Here is a 20,621-nt window from a genome sequence, read left to right as displayed (position 1 = left end):
CCATTTGATATCTTTGACAAACTTCCCCAAATCAAATTCTGAATGAAGTCTTTTGACCATAAACTAACTTTGAAATTTTTCAGAGGCCCCTGGAACATTTCAAAAGATGTTAAACGCTTATTTGATATGTTAAATTACATGGGAAGCATTACCAAACAAGAGGTAACATTAAGCCCTCTTTATGTTGTACTTGATTAGGTGTATAAGTGTTCTAGAAATTGTGTGAAATTCCTAGAAACTTGATATATCCTGGTATAATCCTAACTTATAATTCTAGTCATTATCTTAAAATGGTGTATGACATCCTCTGGGACCCCAATCAGAAATGGGTAACAAGTAAACAATCCTTTTACTGCTATTCACTTACTTTCTGAAATTACTCAACAAAATTGAGGCTCACACTAAAAATATTGAACCTGAGTAACAGGGAGATGACCTAGCTGACTTTCATGTAAAGGTAACAGAATCTATATAAAGATTGTGGCAAGTGTTGATGAGATTCATTCTACTTCTCCAAAAATGACCCACTTACTGCCAGAACTGATGTCCTTATAACAGATGACAGTCTGCTCCTGAATCAGAGAAACTAAGATGGGTAAACAATGGCTGTAAATTAAACAAACAGTTGGAGCTGTGGGAAAACCAAGATGGCCTCATGGTTCTTCCTGGCTCCCTGACAAATCTCATTTTTCTGTTTTCCCATTCCTTCACCCACCACAGTATATGTAAGAACAACTATTTGTTTCCCTAAAGGCCTCAGGCTTCCTCTCTCTGGACCCTTGAAAAACTGTATTCAAGCAGAAAAAGTATTAATTACATAGGACTACATGACCTGAGGAGGATACTCTTATGTTTTTGTTTTTCCAGATTTAAGGAGACCTTTCTTAAGCTATCTATGACTTACAACAATTTGGTAAAGTATACCTTTGTGAACAAAGATGAAACTTTTTCTCCCCACCTGATCCCTCCAGAATTCAGGAACTCTCAGTGAATATTCTTACTCTCTTAACAATTTATTTGCTTGCATAAGTTCAATAACAATCTGTTCTCCTTGTAACAGGATACAATTAGAAACACTGGCTATATTACCAAGGCTTTGACTGGAATGTCATATTTGAGAAAGGTGTGCACAGACTCAGATATGACCAGATAGCTTCAAAGAACTGCTTCAAAAAAAATCAACCTGGTACCTTGCTTACAAGGTTTCAGCAAAGCAGTCTTAAAAAAGGACTTATATGGTCAATCATTATTCTAGCTGTACTTATATAAATAATCAGGCCAAGTTTAATGCAAACAAATTAGTTTTACTATGATTATCTTTGGTTAAAAAAAATAGGGGTAATTAAAGAGAGAAAAATTATCTTTGCACCTTTGTAGATAGTATTAGATTCTAGTCCTGTTAATTGTCTTTGAGGTAAACTGGACTGGATCCTAAATTCTTCTAATGTCCTTAAATATCTGGCTACAACTCACCAAACTAATATTTCCAATTTTCTCCCACCCTTCTGATTTGACATCACTAAGAACAAAGGCAGCCTTTGAGCCCTGTCAGAAGGGAGCTTACCAAGTGCTCCTGACCACTGACATTGATGCAAAACTATAGAAAGTATTGAGCCTTGGGTACATGTCTCACAGCTAAGGAGGACCACCTGACATCTGGTCCTACACAACACTGGAGACCCCTGAATCAAAATGATGAGTAAGAAAAGTCGCTGATATTGATGTCTACTGCTTTCGCCCAAGACACCAGATTCAAGTCTTCTTGTTTTAGTTAAACATGAAACCCTTTCTCCTTTTCTTTCTTAATTTCACTCTGGCATTGGCCTGGAAAGATAACACCCTCATCTGTATCTCCCAGGCCATTACTAAGAAGGGATAACCTTCAGTATTTAGGATAACTCTATTTTAGGATGGGAGATTCTCTTTCCACATGTACTAAAAACCTGACTGACTCCTGGTTTGAACAGGTAAATGCAGCGGTCCCTGTGAATTAAATCTTTTATCAGTATTCCTTAATAGGAATGGTTTGCATCCCAATAGGTCTTGTCTTTGTCTGTGGTGCTTATCATTCTCCTTGGGCCTATGAATGCCCATATGGCTGGCACACAACTGTACTAGGCATCTTAGGTTATCTAACTGTGCCCCTAACTGTTCTAGAAAAGGCCTAACAGGAGGATTCATGATTCAAGAACTGCTTCCTTTGGCAGGGCCTACTTCCCTGATCAGGAGTTAAAACAAAGAAGAATATGATCAGGAACCTTTCCTCAACTCTTAGAGAACATTGCAGATTCCATTCCCAGGGCACTAGTTGCCCAACAAAAATACTTAGACTCTCTGGCCACAGTTGCTCTTGATAATAAGATAGCCCTTGATAATATTTTAGCTGAGCAGTGAAGTGTCTGTGCTATGACCAATACCATCTGTTGTACCTGGATTGACACTTCTGGTGAAGTTGAAACTTAATTATGTAAGATCACTGAGTAAGCCACTTGGCTTGAAAGGGTGACTCCTTCAACAGTGTCTTGGACTGGTTTGGGTCTTGGGGACTATGGCTCTGAAGCACACTCCAAATACTGGGAGTTATCCTATTTATAGTTAACATAAACATCAGTGCATTGGATCCTCTCAAAAGTTTTAAATGCATGTTCACAGCCATTGACCAGCAGAGAAATGATCTCCCTAAGAGTGGAACATCAGAAAAGAAATGAGGAGAATAGCCACCTTAAAAATTGTGAACCTGTAACAGGGAAGAACAAAATCTGACTCCATGTTGGATGTTTCTTTTACTTTAACCTTTGCTTCCCGTTGCTTTTGTGACTATAATCACTAAAAGGATGCTGTTTATAGCTATAAGCATACATAATGGCCTCCCTTGGGGAACCCTGCCCCTCTGCCTCAATGTTAAACCAAAGTGCCTTCGATCAGCTCACAGGAAAACACCCTACCCCCGCCCACCCGTGAATGGCTGCAAGAAAGAAGAAATTAACACATCCCCTCACAGAGGCTGGCCAAACCAGAAGATATTTTGCAAGACTTAGAGCCTTTTTACTTTACTTCTTCACCTACTCCCCCTCTCTGTTCTATAAAAGAAACTAGCATCCAGACCCAGATAAGATGGTACTCTAGGACTCTAGTCTGTCATCTTCTCAGATGCCCAGCTTTCCAAATAAAGTCGCTATTCCTTGCCTCAACACTTCGTCTCCTGATTTATTGGTCTGTTGTACAGCAGAACAAGCTTGGACTCAGTAACAAACCTGAAGTCATGGCCTGTGAATATCATAGGAGTTCATCAAAGACGTCATGACCTATGGATAGCACAACAAAGATCAACAAAGCTGCAGAGCAGTAGTTGAGAGCGAAGCTAATGCCTTAAATTTTGATCACATCTCTCAGGCTGAGAGTATGATGAAAAGGAGGGAATTGTTAAAGAGAAAAGCCACAGGCCCCAAATGGCTAAAGCCCATGATATCAAACCTAGATTTAATATCTAACCTAATTGCAGTTTTGACCTTCACCAGAAATGTAATCTTAATCAACCAGTCTAGAATTTGCTGGTCAGCACCAAGAGGTAATCTGTCCATCCTCCCTCTCCACACCCCCCACCCCCACCCACCCCCAAGATACAATCTGCATGATAAAACCCCCTTGCCTTTCCCTTTTACCCCCAAAAAGCTGCGCTTGTATAAAAATAATCCTTTCTTTTATTTTGCTAATAGCTCCTTGCCCTATCCTTCTTCCTATAAAAACCTTCCATGTTTTAGTTAAAACCCCTTCTAGTTCCTAGATTGGATGCTGCAATTCATGAATTGCCTAATAAAGCTAGTTGGATCTTCAAATTTACTCAGCTGAATTTTGTTTTTTAACAACCTCTAACAATGGATTCTACTGGTGAGCTGAGGGGTAATAGACTAGTGAGAGTGCAACTTGGCTAGACCCTTCTGCAGAGCAATTTGGAATCTAATAAATCTATATATATGTACTTACCTTCTGAAATCTCATGTATAGGAATTTACTCTGAAGAAACATCACCAACAATATAAAAATACATATGCACAAGGTAATTCATTACAGATTGTTGGTAATGGCAAGCTATTTGAGACAATCTGAATGTTGGATGGGTTTTCTGGCTTTTACGTACCAGGCACTGAAAGGGTGGCCAGTCTCCAAATACATCAGTTTCTATTCAGAAAATTAACATTAATACAATACTGTATCTAATCTACACACCTTACTCAAAATTTACCAGTTGTTCCAAGTATGTCATTTTTCTAATCCAATCTAGAGTAAGGTGGTACATTTAGTTGTCATGTCTCTTTAGCCTGCTTTAATTGGAACCAGCTCCTCAGTCTTTGTTTCCGTGACCTTGATATTTTTGAAAAGTACTGGCCAATTACTTTGTAGAATGTCTCTCAATTTAGGTTTCTCTGATGTTTCTCTACAGTTAAATTCACATTAGACATTTTTGATAAAAATATTCCAGGAGTAATGTTGTGTCTTTCTCAGTATGTCACATGAGGAGGCAGATAATGTTGATTTCTCATATTACTATGTTTCATTAATTTTGATCAGTGAAGGTTCTGGGCTTTCAGAAGAATCAGTCATGGCAATAATGGCCTTAGAATCACACAGAAGAGATTCCAAAATGTGTTTACAAAATTTTTCCAATTAAATTTTTTAAAATGCGTACTGACTTCAGATGACTCCCTGGAAGGGGTAAGAGTATGATATGTGGTATGTTGTTACCACAGAGATACTCCCACATCTGAATTTTTTCACCTCAGGTCTTTTGTTACATATTTCTAAGCAAGTATGAATATATCCAAAGATTCTGTGAAAATCACAGGCTCCAGAGGAGATCAACACCTTTATAAGTAGGTTTTAAAGCATACTCTATGTAGGTTTCAGCCAGAGGCACACCCCAAAGTGACAAAATCACCCACCAGTGGATCTTCCAATCCGGGGTCATAGGGGATGACCCTGCCCCCACAGCTCCACATTCTCTGCTTGAGTTGCATATGCTTAAGACTCCAAGCAATTTCATCCTTCAAAATCTAGGTAGAGGTAGCTATACAGCTATAGCTATGCTGGCTGTAGTGCATGCTGTACCAGGGCCCACTAGCAAGAATCACACCTGCGTTGCTGCCGAAATACACGGAATAGAGCCCATGATGTGAGGTGGCACTGCGCAGTGGACGCGCAGGTCCAGCGGCCATGGCCCACAGGCCCAGCCACTCCGCGGCATGTGGGATCCTCCTGGACCGGGGCACGAACCCATGCTTCCAGCATCGGCAGGGGGACTCTCAACCACTGCGCAACCAGGGAAGCCCGAGGCCCTTTCTTTGACTATGCCCCCATCCCTTCCCACAAGTTTCAAATTTCAGAGCCTGTGTCAAACCAAAGAGGAAAGAAGCACTGAACTGGAAATGAGATTAATGCTCTAATTTAGAACAAATTTTTAAAACCTGAAAATAAAACTGTTAATATGTGAAACTGCCTCAACAGCTATAGAATCTGGCTGAGATTCCATATGACAGTGAGTTCAAAGAAGAGTGGTTGAGAAAATAATTAAGCTATTCCTTGATAATATGCTGAGTTCAGCCCATTCAATGAATTGGTTACACACACACACACATACACACACACCAAGAAGTCCTCTTCTTGTAAACTGTTTTTGAGGGACTAGTATTCCAAAGAATATTCAAGAAGAGTATATTTTAAAGTTTTCTTGCCTGAAGAAAATCTAAGATGAGCCCTGGATATATACTGAGAACTAAAATCCATCAAAGCAGAAACATTGGTAACTTAACTTTACTCAAACTTTCTAGCAGAGAGTTATGATACATACATTTAGAAGTGTCTTTAAAGTCCTAAAATATTAAATATACAAAAAAAGAAAAAATTAATCCTCAAAGGGGAAAAGGAGCCACATTTTCTTCCACTTATACCAAATATGGCATGATATTATTATCTAAGGGAAAAATATTTTAATATATTATCTATTATTTACAAATTGACCTGTTTTCATTTAATAACATATGTAGACAAAGGGATTTTTCTTACCTTTTAAAAGGCACAGCATTTTTCAGAACACTTTCCACCTCAGCAACATCTGCTCTGGCAAGATCAGCCACAGTAAGAAAGCCAGAAGCATAGAGGAATCTGGCTCTCTGTGCATTAAGTAAGGATACCCGGATGAGGTCACACAGCTCCCTCTGGATGCCAAATGTAAGACGCTTCTGAAATTGGGACAGTAGTAGTTCCATGTTGTGCCAGCCCAGGCGGTTGGAAAACACTGTAATCATCCCTAGAATATTCATATAATATTTATGGAATTAAAAATTCTTTCTAGACCAATTCTCTGTTTCTTGAGATGTATTTCTGTTTCACTGTTGTTGTTTTTTCTGCAGAATTATAAAGTTTAACAGGCCCAAGGTATAACATAATAGGAGAGCAGACATCTTTAAGGGCCTAGCTAATTGGCTAGACACATTAAATATCATCTCATTTTTTGTTAATCATGAACTTACATTTGAAAACATTGAGGCAGAGCACATAAACACAAAACAAACAAAAAGCCCTCACTAGTTTCCCTCTCTCTCTCTCTCTCAATTTTTTCCTTACTTTCTTTAAGGAAGAAAGAACTCTTAAAACAGGTAAAGAACTCTTTTCACCTAGAGGAAAACAAGAGAGCTAATTTAAATTGTCAAGTGCTGAGAGGATTATTTACAAAGAGTGAAAGTTCCATTGATAATTTCTTTTAAAAAAAAAAAAAAAAAAAAAAAAGGTTGCCCAGCTTGATAGCTATACTCTCTTGAAATAAAGAAGCCAGAGTAGCCAAGTGTCAAGTCATTAAGAAAATCAGTTCCCTACAAGAACATTAACCCTAGAGGTAATCTGAGATCTTTGATGCCAGTGAGTTGAAGGGTAAGTCTCTCCCTTCTTCCTACCCTCTCCTGGCATCTTTCCCTCGGTAATCTCTCATGCACACAATTTCACAGTGAAACTTCTTACACATGTAAACACACTCTCCAGCAGCCCAGGATTTCCCTCCCTAAGGGCTTAAGGATTTCTTGGTAAAATCATACCTAGAACTTCCCTTGTTTGCCTAGCTTAGAAGAGTTTAATTTTATTAAGAAAGACCAGTATTTCCTTAGAGAAGAGATATTTAGAACAGTGAGACAGAAGTCCAGAAATCTCTCTCCACTTGCCATCTTCCACAATAACAAGTATTAATCAATAACCTGATGAGAAAATGAAGACCAGTGAGAACTGTGTTGTTTCTTCTTACAATACACCCCCCACCAAAAAAAAAAAAAAAAAGACAGAAAAACAGAAAGAAGAACAATGGTCAGCAGTTGGCTAGGGAATGGAAGGGGACCAAGATCCAGACACTCAGCCAGCTGCCAGTCTTCTGTAGCAGGGTAACTGAGCCCACAGGAGTCATAGTTTTGGGTGTTCTGATGATGACAGGAACTATACAAAATTATGGTTTAACATGATCCCCTCACTTTTAGAGAAACCTACAGTAAAATGGAATTTGAAAAAAAGTAATCTTAACTTGACCTCAAACCACAGAGTCTTAAATAAATGTGGGAACACTTGTTTAACTGACCTGCATAAACAGCAGCTGACTGTTGTAACGATTGAATCTGTCCACGACTGCATCCATATTTCTGATTAATTTCCTTTAAGGGAACTTCACTGATTAAATCTAATAGTACAAGACTGGTAAAAAACCTGGAAAGTAAATTACCAAAATTATGGTAAGAGGTCACTTATGTCTACTATGAAAGTACAATGTACATTGAGAAACAAGAAAGAACCAAAAAAGGTAAGAGGGTGAGAAGGTGAGAAGATTCCTAATAGGATATAGGATTAGTGGACAAAGAGCTCAATGCTTGTAAATTCTGACAAACTTTAGTACTATAGCAAAAAACTAATATCTGTATAACAAAAAGATTTTGTCCATATTTCAATAATGCTAATTAATTTTAAGAAATGAGACTTGGTTCAAGAAATATGATGGCATAAAAATTTTAAAGAACACTTGATACACAATTATATCACCTAATCATATTTCAATCAAAATTTGGTTATAAAAAAGTTTTGAAGTGAAAGGCAATTGTGCCACAAATAATCCAAGTATATAATCCTTACAAATTTACACTTGACTATGATGTAAATAATATGAGACTAATGCTTTAAGAAAAATAATTTTATTATATTTCAAAGAAGCTAAAGCCTGTAAAATTTCCCTACCTGAATCTTTTAATTGGCTCCTCCCTACTGGTAACAAATCACTTCAAAGGATGATATAAACCATATCCTCAAATGGAGCCAAACTAAGTTGGCAGTTCTGATCATATCTTCTTTAAGGGAAGAAAGTAATTAAATGTTCTACTTTAAAAAGTCTTGATATATAGTGGTTTCTTATAAGCTACAAAGAAGAAACTAAAATATCAATAAATTCAGTAAATAAAAGAAGTTGAAAATTTTTACTATATTCAGCCAAAACTTTGATTTTAATGACAATGAATGTGATTACAATAAACTGGACATCTACTGTATATCCAATACTGTGTTAAAAACTGGATAGTCCAGGCTCCTTGATATTTACCTTTTATGGATGGCCATTTGTCGGTGCTGTTTCTCAGTTCTGGCTACTACTTTTCCTTTCACACAGCGAGCCAAGAACCCTTCTTCAACTCCCACTAGCTCTGCCACCCGTTTCATAGAAGCTGGCAACTTCTCCCATAAACAGAAAAATCGATACCAATCAATAGTAGTCCAATCCTCAAACACAGGTGTAACCTAAAGGGAAGAAGCATCATTCATTACCTAAAACTACTGCATTACAAAAGGGACAAAATTGTAAATGTAAACTTCATATTAAAAACAAAAGCTTCAGTATTTGGAAAAATTTCTAAATGTGATAATGCCTCACTTATATGGAAACTTCATTTAATCACAAACTGTAATTTAATCACTGACAAGAGAAAAGAAGAGACCACTAAGCATACAAGCTGGATTTTACAGAATCCAAGAACTTTAATCATAGACACTTTTAATCTCAGTATTCTGATGTTAAATACAATCTTAAGTATTTTTTATGATTTCTGAGAAAATACAGGGAGGGGGAAGAGGAATCAATATTCACAAATGCTATAATATATTATCTGAAGTATCCAGGATTCAACAACAAAAAAAAAAACAATGAGACATGCAAAGAAACAGAAACATGTGTCCCAAACACAGGGGAAAAAGCAGGCAAAAGAAACACCTTTGAGGGTTTCCAGATGTCAGAAATATCTGCAAAGACTTCAAAACAGACCTTATAAGTATGGTCAAAGAACAACAACAACAAAAAAAAAACATGCTTAATAATGTAAAGGAAAGTATGATGACAATGTCTCATCATGTAGGGAATATGAGTAAAGAGAAATGATTTTAAAAAAGAGCCGAATGGAAATTCTAGAGTTAAAAAATGCAACTGAAATGAACTATTAACTATAGAGCTCAACAGTAGATGCAAGTTGGCAGAATAAAGAATCAACAAACATGAAGACAGATCAATCAAGATTATGCAATCTGAGAGGTGAGAAAAAAGGAAAAAAAGAGCCTCAGAGAAATGTGGAAAGCATTAAAGTGTACCAACATATGCATAATGAGAGTACCAGAAGAAGACAGAAAGGAACAGAAAGAATATTTGAAGAAATTATGGCTAAAACCTTCCCAAATTTAATGGAAAACTTTACATATGCAAGAGACTAAAAGTGAACTCCAACTAGGAAAGCTCAAAAAGATCCACACCCTGATGCATCAGAGTCAAATTGTAAAATACCAAGAGAAAATCATGAAAGCAGCAAAAGAAAAACAATGCTTCATATACAAGGGAAATCAAAAAATATTAAGAGCTGACTTCTCATCAAAAACAATGGAGGACAGAATGCTGTGAAACAATGTGTTCAAACTGCTGAAAGAAAAAATAAGTCAACCAAGAATCTTATATAAAGAAAAACTAACTTTATAAAATAAAGGCATAACAAAGACATTCCCAGATAAACTGAAAATTTGTTGCTAGCAGATTTGCCTTACAAGAACTACTAAAGAAAAGCTCTTCTGGTTGAAGGAGAGTGACCCAAAACAGTATATTAATTCCACACAGAAAAACAAAGAGTGCCAACAAAGGTAATTGCGTGGGTACTTGTAAAGATAGTATTATTGCATATTTCCCCTCCTTTCTTCTCTTGACTGACTTTAAAAAGCAACTGTACAAAACAGTATGTACAAAACATATAAAAATGCAAAATGTTTGACAATAACAGCCCAAAGGAGGCAGATGGGAGCAAAGCTATATTGAAGTAGGAAATAACAAGAGATAGTAACTAAATCCATAGAGACAAATAAAGGGAAGCACAAATCTTAAATAAAAATGTAAATATAACAAATTTTATAAGTATATATTTGCTCTCCTTTCTACTCTCAGCTTCTTTAAAGACATAAAATTGTATAAAATAACAATTATAACAATGTACTGTTGGGTTTGTAACATATGTAGATTAGATGTAACATGTATAACACTAATAGCACCAAAAAGAAAAAAAAATGGAATAGGAATACAGCTATACAAGAATAATGTTTCTATATCTCAATGGGATTAAGTAACTATAAATTTTAAACTGTATATGCTAACCCCTTCAGTAACTACTGGGAAAATAACTTCAAAAATATAGAGAAAAAGCAAAGAAATTTAAATGTTATACTAGAAAGTTTTGCTTAATTCAAAAGAAATCAGTAAAAGTACAAGAGAACCAAAAAGATGTGAGATATATAGAAAAGAGACAAAATGTGGAAGATGTAAATCCAACTACATCAATAGTAACATGAAATGCAAATGGGCTAAATAATGTATCAAAGACAGAGATTGACAGATTGGATTAAAAAAACACAGAATCCAACTATATGCTGTCTATAAGAGACACGTTACAGATTCAAAAATACAAACAGGTCAAAAGTAAAAGGAAGGGAAAATATGCAAACCACAACTATAACAAAGCCAGAGTAAGTAGACTAATATCAGATAAAATAGACGTTTTTTTTTTATTTTTTATTTTTTTTCTTTCCCCTGAGACCCTAAACTGGCCACCTCCTCCCCCAAAACTAAGCCCAGGCTCCCGGCCCTCCCTGTCGCTAACTCCTAAATAGACGTTTTTTTAAAAGTTCACAGAAGAGGAATATTTTATAATGACAACAGGACCCATCCATCAAACAAACATAACAACTGTAAATATATACAGGGTTCCGAAACACATGAACAAAACTTGACAGAAATGAAGAAACAGACAATTCCAAAATAAGAGTTGAAGATTTAAATACCCCCACTTTCAACAGTGGAAAGAAGAACTAAGAAGATCAACAGGAAATAGAAAGTGAAAACGATACAGTAAATCAACTAGACCTAACAGACATCTGTAGAACTTCAACCAGCAACAGCAGAATGCACATTCTTCTTGAGGCCACATAGAACATTCTCCAGGACAGACCATCTACTAGGCAATAAATCAAGCCTCAATAAATGTAAAAGGATTGAAATCATGTGAAATATGTTTTCTGACAATGGAATGAAATTAAAAATAAATTTTAGGGGGCTTCCCTGGTGTCACAGTGGTTGAGAGTCCGCCTGCCGATGCATGGGACACGGGTTCATGCCCCGGTCCGGGAAGATCCCATATGCCGCGGAGTAGCTGGGCCCGTGAGCCATGGCTGCTGAGCCTGCGCATCCGGAGCCTGTGCTCCACAACGGGAGAGGCCACAACAGTGAGAGGCCCGCGTACCGCAAAAAAAATAAATAAAAAATAAAATTTAATTTAAAAAAATTTTAGAAATTCACAATGTGGAAATTAAACAAGATGCTACTAAATAACAATGGTTCAGAGAAGAAATCACAATTGAAATTACAAACTACCTTGAAACGGATGAAGATAAAAAACAAAAACATAAAATACCAAAACTTATGGGATACAGTGAAAGTAGTGTTTTGAAAGAAATTTATAGTTATAAATGCCTATACTAAAAAAGAATAAAGATCTAAAATCAATATCCTAATCTTCCACCTTAAGACACTGCAAATTGAAGGGCAAAGGAGACCCAAAGCAAGAAAGAAAAAAAAAAAACTATAAAGAGCAGAAATTAATGAAACAGTAAAAAATAATAGAGAAAATCAACCTAACCAAAATAGGTTCTGTTAAAAGGTAAACTGAAACACATTAAAATTTTCAAGAGTTTATTTGAGCATGCACCAATTAGAATTGGGCAGCGCCAAACCAAAGGCAGTTAGGAGCCCTCTAATGACAGGAGCTAGGGGCAAAGTTTTTTGTTTTTGTTTTTGTTTTGCGGTACGTGGGCCTCTCACTGCTGTGGCCTCTCCCGTTGCGGAGCACAGGCTCCAGATGGACGCACAGGCTCAGCGGCCATGGCTGACGGGCCTAGCCGCTCCGCGGTATGCGGTATCTTCCCAGACCGGGACACAAACCCGTGTCCCCTGCATCGGCAGGCGGATTCTCAACCACTGCACCACCAGGGAAGCCCAGGGCAAAATTTTTATAGAGAAGATGCTGAAGAAAAGCAAAGCAATTACAGTACTGGTTACAGCTTCAGCAGTTGCCTTATTTAGGAAAACCTAGTGGGTTTTTGTGATTGGTTGTTCTCAAGTTTCACTTTCTTGGATTCAAGTGCATTGACTAAGGCTGAAGTTTTGGTTTGCTTACATAAGCTGCTAAGACATTAAAGCTGCCTCAGTCTAACTGCTTCCTTGTTTAAGTATTGTTACCAGTTCTTTGAAACAATACTGAAAACTTTAGCTAGACTGATCAAGAAAAAGAGAGAGAATACTCAAATTACTAAAATCAGGAATGGAAGAGGGGACACTACTACTGCCTTATAGAAATAAAAAGAATCATAAAAAAATACTATGAACAACTGAATACCAACCAATTAGATAACCTAGATGAAATGGACAAATTCCTGGAAACATACCAACTACCAAAACTGATTCAAGAAAAAATAGAAAATCTAAATAGACCTACAAAAAGAATAGAGACTGAATTAGTAATCAAAAATGTGCTCCAAAGAAATGTCTAAGCTCAAATGGCTTGACTGGTGAAATCTATTACCAAATGTTTAAATAATTAATAGCCGTCCTTCATAATTTCTTCCAAAAAGAGAGAGGAACACTTCCTAATTCATTCTACTACCTCAAAACCACACAAAATCATCATGAGAATAAAGAACTACAGACCAATGTGTCTTATGAATGTAGATGCAACAATCGTCAACAAAATACCAGCAAACCAAATCTAGCAACATATAAATAGTACTATACAACATGATCAAGTGAGATTTTCCCAGAAAATTCAAGATGAATATATCTGAAAATCAAATAATGTAGTATCAATAGAATAATGGACAAAAATCCCATGATGATCTCAACAGATGCAGAAAAAGCACATCACAAAATCTAACACCTTTCTGTGATTAAAAAAATTCAACAATCTAGGAATAGAAGGTAAATTCCTCAACCTGATAAAGGCTATGCCAAAAAATCCACAGCTAACATCATACTTGATGGTGAAAGCCTGAACACTTTCCCTCTAAGTTCAGGAACAAGACAAAGATGTCTGCTCTCACTATCTCTATTCGTATTTAACTGGAGATTCTAGACAGGTCAAGAAAAAGAAATAAAATTCATCCATAGTGGAAAGGAAGAAGCAAAACTACCTCTATTTGCAGATGCTATGAACTTGTATACAGAAAATCCTAAGGAATCCACCAAAATACTATTAAAATTAATGAACAAGTTTAATAGGCTGTAGCATACAAGATCAAAATATTAAAAAACTGTTCATACATTTCAATAAACAATCTGAAAAGAAAATTAATAAAGGAATTCCATTTACAATTGCATTAAAAACAATAAAATGTTTAAAAATAAGTTTAACAAAAGACATATAAAACATGTACTCTGAAAACTATAAAAATTGTTGAAAGAAATTAAAGACCTACACAAATGTGAAGACAGCCATGTACACTAACTGGAAGACTTAACATTGTTAATTGTCATCAAAATTAAAAATCTTTGTGCTTCAAAAGACATAATCAAAAACTTGAAACGACAACCCACAGAATGCAAGAAAATATCCATATCATGTATCTCATAAGAGACTTGTATCCAGAATATATAAAGAACTCTTACAACTCAATAATAAAATGATAAATAACCCAATTTAAAAATGGGCAAAGGATCTGAGTAGATATTTTTCTAAGGAAGATATTCATGTGGTCAAGAAACAGATGGAAAGGTGTTCAACATCACTACTAGGGAAATACAAATTCAAGCTATAATGAGATAGCACTTCAAGCCCCTAAGGATATACTTAAAAAGACAGATAAAAACAAGCATTGGAGAGATGTGGAGAAATGTGAACCCTTGTACATTGCTTGTAGTAATGTAAAATTATGCAGCTGCTTTTTAGGACTTTGGAAGCTCCTCAAAATGGTAAAATTAGGGCTTCCCTGGTGGCGCAGTGGTTGAGAGTCTGCCTGCCGATGCAGGGGACACAGGTTCGTGCCCCGGTCTGGGAAGATCCCACATGCCGCAGAGCAGCTGGGCCCATGAGCCATGGCCGCTGAGCCTGCGCATCCAGAGCCTGTGCTCCGCAACGGGAGAGGCCACAGCAGTGAGAGGCCCACGTACCTCAAAAAAAATATTTTAAAAAGTTAAAATTAGAGTTACCATATGATCCAGCAGTTCTACTCCTAGAGATATACCTAAGAGAATTCAAGACATATGACCACGAAAACTTGAATATGAATGTTAACAGCAGCATTACTCATAACAGTCAAAAAGTAAAAACATATCAAATGTCCATCATTTTGATGAATGGATAAAAACATAGTATATCTCTACAATGAAATATTATTCTGCAATATAAAGGACTTAAGAACTGATACATGATAAAACATGGATGAACCTTGAAAATATTATGCTAAGTGAAAGAAACCAGCCATGAAAGACCACATATTATATAATTCCGTTTATATGAATAGAATAGAATACAAAGTCTATAGAAAAACAGAAAGCACACTGGTGGTTGCTCAGGGGTAGGGGAGGATAAGGAGGTTGAAGGAAAATGGGGAGTGACTGCTAATGAGTACAGGGTTTCTTTCTGGGATGATGAAAATGTTCTGAAATTAGATGTTGATGACTGCACAACTCTGTGAACATATTAAAAACCACTGACTTGTATACTTTAAATTATATACTATGAGAATTGTATTGCAACAAAGCTATTTTTAAAAAACTCAAATTCCCTAAGAGAAAATTCTCAGAACACTCTTGAAAGCCCCAAAATAGACTCAAAGAAATAGAGAAACATCTCTTTTCATGAATAAGACCAATCAAATTAAAAAGGATGTCAGTCAGTTCTCCTCCATGTTAATGTATAAATTTAACAATACCAATGAAAATACCAAGTTAATTCTAAGCGAAATATGAAAAGATAGGTAAGCAAGAATACTTATGAACACTAAAAAAGGAGAGCAATAAAACTAACCCTACTAGATAATACAATAAAAGCTTTTAATTAAAACAGAGGTAGTAGTGTACATATTGGTAAAATTGGTCTGTTGTCAGGTCAACAAATGAAATAGAAATATACCCAACAACAAATGGAAATTAGAAATGCATCTAAACACAAATGCAGATTAGTACATAAAAATTGGAGAAAAAAGTTAAATGAAAGCTGAAGAAAATTTTTCACAAAGTAAACAAATCTTTTTAATAAATAAAGATGTGACTACAGATAGCCATTATGAAAAAAGATAAAATTGAAGAACCATATATTAGAATAAACTCTAAATGGAACAGAGCTCAAAAGAGAGGGACTACAATCATATAATTACTTGAAGAAAATGTGAGAGAATTTATAATCTCAGAGCAAGAAAAGCATTTCTCACTGATTCTAAAGTTCAAAATTCAACTACAGTTTTTAAAAAATGCTGTACAAAACACACAATAAACAAAGTCAAAAGCCAAGTGAAAAACTAGGAGAAAAATACTTATACCACAAAGAACTACTCTCCCTAATATATATAAAAGAATTGTTAAAATTTAAGAAAAAGACCAAAAATACAATAGAAAAATGTGCAAAAGACATGGACAACTCATAGAAAATAAAAGAATACTACCTTAAACATATAGAAAAAATGTTCAAATTTATTCATAATAAAAAATGTAAATTAAAAGTACACTCAAAAATATAAAAGCTTGACAATATAACTTTATTTATGAGGTCGTGGGAAAATAACCACTCTCATATAGCACTGGTAAAACTGGAAAATGATACAAACGCTATAGAGGGCAATTTTGCAAAACCAAAATCACATATGTCTTTACACTTAACCCAGCAATCATACTTCTAGGATTCTTTCCTAAAGATACACCTCCATCAAAACTAAACTAAACAATAATATACTCCAAAGTTACTCACTGCAGCATCATTTGTGATACCAAAATATTGGGAACAACTCAAATATCCATCAGAGAACTGACTGAATAAACAATGGTATATCCACATACACAACGGGGTTATACAAATAAGAATAAAAATCTCCATGAATTGACAAAGAGTGATTTCCAAGATATATTAGATATATTGTTAAAGGGAAAAAAGAGGTACAAAGTAATGTATATAGAATACTATCCTCTGAATAAGATAGGTAAAGTGAGATTGTATCTAAGCACTTGCTAATATTTATACAATGAAAAAGATAAGACATACACCAGAAACTAATGAAAACAGTTATCTATGAAGGTGAGAGGAAATGGCATGCAGGGCATTGACATATAGCTGCCAGACTTCACTGGGTATTCCTTTTTATATAGTTCTGACTTTTGAATCACATAAATGTTTTAAGTATTCAAAAATCAAAATAGTACATGCAAACTTAAATGTTTTATTTAAAATATAAATGTATATTAACTTGACAATTTTTTGAGATAGGGTTAAGGTCTTTTGAGTGTGAGTCTATTGATTAGAAATTACCATGGCTTTCTTATGTAAACCATACCCACAATACATTGTCTCATAAATCCAGTTTTTCTTTTGGTCAAGTGAAGTTAGACATTAAAGAAAATTGCAAAATAATCTGTGAACAGTATCCTTCTAGTTGTTTTCCCATATAGATTATAACTTTTTTTCAGAGCTTTACAGAAGTCTCACTCACATATTTTATCAGCAATTATTGTAGTAACTTGCATTAAATCTAATTTTCATAGAAGTAAACTGGCAGTCTGACTCTAGAGCCCATAATCATAACCACCATACAATAAATGAGACTTATTTTTAATGCCATGCCAAAAAACTGGTAAGACCAGCTTTGAGATTCTCCTTAGACACATTCTCAGGCACAGAACTTTGAACACATTATCACCCACATAATACACATGTTCACTAGAAGGCAGGAGGAGGCGGGTGGGGGGGGGGGCCTTGTCCAGAAATTTCTCCTCTGCTTGCCTCTATATAGTGTTTTTATTGAAATACATTTCTTGATAAGCCTTCCTAATTCTTATAATTTCAAATTTACCCCCCACTCTCTTGCCTATCAAAACACATGCATTTGCTCTTTCCCCCTTCCCAACTTTATTAAGGTATAATTGACAAATGAAACTGTATATATTTAAGGTGTACAATACAATGATTTGACATATGTATTCACTGTGAAATGATTACCACAATCAAGTTAATTAGCACATCTATCACCTCACATAGTTACCACTGTGTGCACGTGTCTGGTGAGATTCTCTCTGTAAGCAAACTCCAAGCATACAATACAGTATTATTAGCTATAATCACTATGCTGTACATTAAATTCCCAGAACTTATTTATCTTACACAGGCATACCTTGGGGATATTGTGGGTTCAGTTCCAAAACATTACAATAAAGCGATTATCACAATAAAGCGAGCCACACAAGTTTTTTGGTTTCCCAGTGCATATAAAAGTTATGTTTTGGTTTAACAGTGCATATAAAAGTAGTCTCTTAAGTATGCAATAGCATTTTGTCTAAAAAAAACCATGCACACATCTTATCTAAAAATAATGCTGTTAGGGAATTCCCTGGCAGTCCAGTGGTTGGGACTCCACACTCTCACTGCTGAGGGCCGGGGTTCGGTCCCTGGTGGGAGAACTAAGATCCCACAAGCCACAGGTAAGATCCCTCAAGCCGCAAGGCACAGCCAAAAATAAATAAATAAAAATACAAATTTTTAGTTAAAAAAATAAAAATAATGCTGTTAGAAAAATGGCACCAAAAGACTTGTTCAATGTGGGGTTACTACAAAAGTTCAATTTCTAAAAAACAGATGCAGTATCTACAAAGCACAATGAAGCAGAGCAAAGCTCAATAAAACAAGGAGGTATGCCTCTAACTGAAAGTTTGTACCCTTTGACCTCCCCATGTCCCCCATACCTCAGCCCCTGGTAACCACCATTCTCCTTTGTTTCTGAGTTCAACTTTTCCGATTCAACATTAGGAGACCATACAAAATTTGTCTTTCTCTGTTTGGCTTATTACACTTAGCACAACACCCTCCAGGTTAATCCATGTTGTTACAAATGGCAAGGTTTCCTTCTTTTTTATGGCTGAATGATCTTCCATTGTATACATAGTTATAAAATCCTATTTTAAGCTAATAACAACTTAACTTTGATGCTATACAAAAACTCTATGCTTTTACTTCTCCATCCCCTCATATTTTATGCCATTAATATTACAATTTATGTTTTACCTTGTGTATCTATTAACAAATTATTGTAATTATAGTTATTTCAATGTTTGTCTTTAACTTTTGTATAAAAGTGATTTGCATACCACCATTACATTCAGAATTCTGAATGTGATTATAAATTTACCTTTACCAGTGAGTTTTATACATTCATATGTTTTTACACTGTTAATTAGCATCCTTTCATTTCAGCTTGAAGAACTCCTTTTAACATTTATTATAATGCACGTCCAGTGGTGATGAATTTCCTCACCTTTTGTTTGGGAAAGTCTTTATCTTACCTCCATTTCTGAAGGACAGCACTACTTGGTATAGCATTCTTAGTTGGCAGTTTTCTTCTTTAAATATTTTGAATGTATCATACCATTCTCTCTGCAAAGTTTTTGCTGAGAAATCCACTAATGGCCTTTTGAGGTGTCCTTGTACATGATAAGAGTCTTTTCTCTTGTTGCTTTCAAAATTCTGATTCTTGGATTTTTGACAGTTTGATGTGTCTAGATGAAGTCATTTTGGGGTTGTACCTGTTTGGGGTCCTTTTAGCTTCATGTCCATATCTCTCGCCATATTTGGCATGTTTTTAGCCATTATTTCTTTAAATAGACTTTCTGCCATTTTCTCTCTCTCTTCTCCATCTTGGACTTCAATAATGTATATGACGGCATCCCATAAGTCTTGCAGGGTTTTTTCACTCTTCATTCTTTCCATCCCCCCAACCCCCACCCCCCTCCTCTGGATGTATAATTTCAAATGACCTATCTTTGAGTTCACTGATTCCTTCTTCTGCTTGATCAAGTCTGTTTTTGAAGCTCTCTATTGAATTTTACAGATCATTCATTGTATTCTTCAGCTCTGGGATTTGGGGTTTTAGGGGGCTTGAGGGGCTATTTAAAAATGGTTTCTGCTTCTTTGTTGAACTCTCCCTATGTTCATGTATTGTTTTCTTTATTTTGTTCTGTTGCCTATCTGTGTTTTCTTGTAGTTAACTGAACTTCATTAAAAGGATTAGTCTGAATTCTTGGTCAGTCAGTTCATAGATCTCTATTTCTTTAAGTTTGGTTATTGGAGCTTTATCAGTTTCTTTGGTGGTGTCATGTTTCCCTGATTCTTCATTATTCTTGCATACTGGTGTTGGTGTCTGTGCATTTGAGGAAGCAGTCACCACTTCCAATCCTCACATTTGCTTTGGCAGAGAAAGACCTTCACTAGTCAGGCTAGCTTGGGGTTCTAGAAAGGGCCAGCTGGTAGAGTCCATAGGAGGGCAGGCAGGTCCTCTGGTTGGGTGGGGCCACTGGCTCAGCTCTGCATTCAGGCAGGACCACTGCCTGAGCTGCCTAGTCAGGTGGAACTGCTAGCTGGGGTCCATGGATAGGCATGACCACTGGCTGAGCTCTGAGGTTGGGCAGGGCTGCTGCCTGGGTTCTCTGGTCAGGCAGGAACAAACTGTATTCCCTGGCTGGTTGGTTGGTGCCATTAGCTGGATTCCATGTTCAGGTGTAGACAAAGACTGTGTTCCAGAGCTGCGTGTGCCCACAGGATGAACTCTGTGTTCATGCAGGACTCCAGGCTATGTTCCACAGTCAGGCTCCCTGATCAGGTAAGACTAAAAGCAAGCTCTGCAGTTTGGTGGGCTGCTGGCTTGGCTCTCTCTCTCTTTTTTTTTTTTTTTTTTTAATTAAAAGGTTTTTATTATGACCTTTATTAAGAGCTCATAAATCACATTCTTAATCTGGCTCTGTTACTACTTTTTCCCTCCACGAATTCTCCCAAAGTTATAAA

General features: G+C 36.1%; 1 protein-coding gene across 3 annotated transcripts in view; it reads right to left on the bottom strand.

Moving 5' to 3' along the window:
• The window catches only part of POLQ (DNA polymerase theta), a 106,880-nt gene that overhangs the window by 59,267 nt on the left and 26,992 nt on the right, over positions 1 to 20,621 (bottom strand). For all 3 annotated transcript variants that reach the window (XM_059065410.2, XM_067034496.1, XM_067034497.1), the window contains 3 exons: positions 8,618 to 8,811; positions 7,613 to 7,737; positions 6,061 to 6,304 (listed from right to left, as the gene is read on the bottom strand). In XM_059065410.2, the coding sequence (XP_058921393.1) occupies positions 6,061 to 6,304; positions 7,613 to 7,737; positions 8,618 to 8,811 (563 nt within the window). The remainder of the gene's footprint in view (positions 1 to 6,060; positions 6,305 to 7,612; positions 7,738 to 8,617; positions 8,812 to 20,621) is intronic.

Source organism: Kogia breviceps, chromosome 5, assembly GCF_026419965.1.
Source record: "Kogia breviceps isolate mKogBre1 chromosome 5, mKogBre1 haplotype 1, whole genome shotgun sequence".
In the NCBI taxonomy this organism is placed as follows: Eukaryota; Metazoa; Chordata; class Mammalia; order Artiodactyla; family Physeteridae; genus Kogia; species Kogia breviceps.
Note: the sequence above shows the minus strand (reverse complement) of the source record. Positions and strands in the feature narration are given on the sequence as shown.